This window comes from Pyricularia grisea, chromosome VII (assembly GCF_004355905.1).
Source record: "Pyricularia grisea strain NI907 chromosome VII, whole genome shotgun sequence".
NCBI lineage: Eukaryota > Fungi > Ascomycota > Sordariomycetes > Magnaporthales > Pyriculariaceae > Pyricularia > Pyricularia grisea.
The window spans coordinates 1,362,246-1,364,776 of NC_044975.1; the positions used below are offsets into that span (position 1 = coordinate 1,362,246).

Below are 2,531 nucleotides of genomic sequence, written 5' to 3' on the forward strand. Positions count from 1 at the left end.
GGCTCAAATATTATGTAGAAAGTCGAGAGTAGAAGGGGAGTCAATTAATACGAGTCGAAACCACTGTGAACCTTCAATCTCGGCGAGACGTATAGGTGTTCAAGTGATGCCTGGGTATCCATTCACCCGGCTCAGGAGAGAGGTCAGCCGGTGTTGAACATGATCAAAAGCACGCAGTGATATTTCAGGCATCATAGATCCCACTTGTACAAGAGATCCCGCGGGATCCGAGAACTCTGTCAGCCTGATGACCCTGTGGCCTGATAGGCAAGGCCACTACTGGAAAGCGACATCGGCCGAGCGCATCAGTATGAAGAAGCCTGCTCATGGTGTGGTTCAAAAAGATGCACATGCATGGCAGAGCCGCAAGCCTTCCTGACTCGCCCTGATCCAGCCCTGCCAGCAGTCATTCCTAGGTAGGTAGGTAAAATACCAATACATATCCGAGTGAGGTTACGGCGCCGCGACTCGAGCAGGGTTGATCGGATCCTCGCAGAGCCTCCAGACAGAAAGCTTGACGTTTGATGAACACGGAACTAGCCGACAAGCCCACTTTAGCTAGTGAGGCTCTGCCGTGTCCGGGAGGCCGAGGTGCGTGATGGACCAGGTCAGAGGCGCCAAGGTATTACGTATTGACGATACTGCCGTCAGTTTGGGTGGCAAAATTGTTTTGGGATATATGTGGCCTGCTGAGCCACCAGTAGAGCTACCAGTACTCTCGCGGATCAATATCAGGATCAAGCTGTCATAGAGCTCCGCGACATGATAGGAAGCTTATGCCCATTATGCGTAGTCTGCATCAACCAGGGTCAATCTTGATCAGATTCGCAGTAAAATCCTTCTCGTTCTATATTGAAGAGAAAGAAGATGTCAGTGCGGGTATCAAAACAGGCAAAATCACTTACACAGAGATGCAGCGAGTGATACGCGTAAGCTCTGTCAGGGACAGAAATAGGTGGGTATCTAGTCATCATGAGAGCCTCTGAGGTCTCGGACTTGAGTGCTCGCTAAAGATATCCCATGAATTCCCATTCAGCCCTTCCCGTCAGTTCCGAATGTAGGTAGGTAGTTACACACCTGGTAACCCTTAAATGAAGATTTCATGGCTGAACATTGGTGGGTGACAATTAGTTTCCATTGGAGAAGGAGGAGGCAGGCACCTGCACGCACCACGTTGTTGACCGTCCAATCCCCCAATAAACGGCTGTGGCAGTTTTAGGTGGGCCATCCCGATGCAATCAGGTGGAGAGCCCGCCGGATCCGCTGAAAAAGGTCCCTGTCAAATTTCTTCTTGCAGCTTTTGCTTCCTCATATTCACAGGTGGGCTAAGCTGAATCTGGATCATATGATTGTGAGCACTTGATTTGTACAGTTTTACGTCGTCATCCATCATCACACTGCTACCTACCAGCACGATATGCGAGGTTCCTGTGTAGGTGTGCAGGAAAAAAAAAAAGGTTGCATACCTTGACTTATGCACAACGCTGTTTTGGACACGGAGCAGCAGAGCAGCTGACGGATTCGGAGTTTGCGAATGAGAAATTGGACAGCTTACCTTTGATATTTGATTGTTCGCTTCGCTTGTCGATGCTTTTTCATTTATCCGCCTCAGCAAACTTTGAAGCTGATGTTAAAAACTGCCCCCATATGTACCGCACCGTACCTCGGATGCATGAGATACCCGATCGAGATTTTGGGCAAAATTAAACTGATCGTATCAAACACTCAGCGAACCGAGGTACGGTAAGGTACGGTACCTAAGGTGTACCCAAGCTACCAACCCTGGGTACTGGCCAACGTGTCACTTTAAAGCCTGTTTACATCATCCCGGAGAGAGAAAGAGAGAGAGAGAGAGAGAGAGAGCGGGGAGGAATACCAAGAATGGGTTCCCCGACAAGGGTTCCTAATTGGACTCGCGGGCGGCTACAAGCGCTCGTGCATATCGCCATCACAAAAGGAATTCCACACCAAAATTCGCATTTCCCCCGCCCGTGGACCCGACAGCAGGGAATCACATCTTGGGAGTTCTTGTGAGATATCAAGGTCGTCTGATTGCTGTGCCGCTCCCATGCTCCGACTGAGATGCCACCCCGAAAATCCTAATGAAATATCAACGCAGCAGAGGGGCACGCGTCGGTGGGAGCACCCTTCCAAATATGGCACGAATGCCGCGACTCAGGATGATGTTAGTTTGCTCTTACCTCAGATATTTTCAAGATTCTTTTTTTTTTTTTTTTTTTTTTTTTTTTTTTTTTTTTTTTTTTTTTTTTTGTCAAAATATTTTTATTTTCATTCTTTGATCAAAAAGTCTGATAATTACCACCTGATCATCATTTTGAGGCGTAAAAGTGTCTAGGATTGGCTCAACCAAAAGAATAAAGTCAAAAGCAGACAACATGTTGCCGTCACCATTAGTGACCGACAAACCAGCCACCTAAGTTAGCCATAAAATGTTGGACTACGGTATACTGCCGGTATCTTCCAAGCAAGGGAGCCAAGGTAACCCTCCATCACGCAGCGATGCCAACCAA

At 48.0% G+C, this 2,531-nt stretch overlaps 1 protein-coding gene across 1 annotated transcript; it reads right to left on the minus strand.

The window, feature by feature from the left end:
- Positions 1 to 956: 956 nt before the first annotated feature.
- Positions 957 to 1,492, minus strand: PgNI_10435 (uncharacterized protein; the record flags this gene model as incomplete). Its single annotated transcript, XM_031130406.1, has 4 exons — positions 1,467 to 1,492; positions 1,171 to 1,336; positions 1,078 to 1,106; positions 957 to 1,007 (listed from the first exon to the last, which is right to left on the minus strand). Coding segments are annotated over exons 2-4 (138 nt in total), but the record flags the coding sequence as incomplete, so codon positions are not given.
- Between the last annotated feature and the right edge of the window lie 1,039 nt (positions 1,493 to 2,531).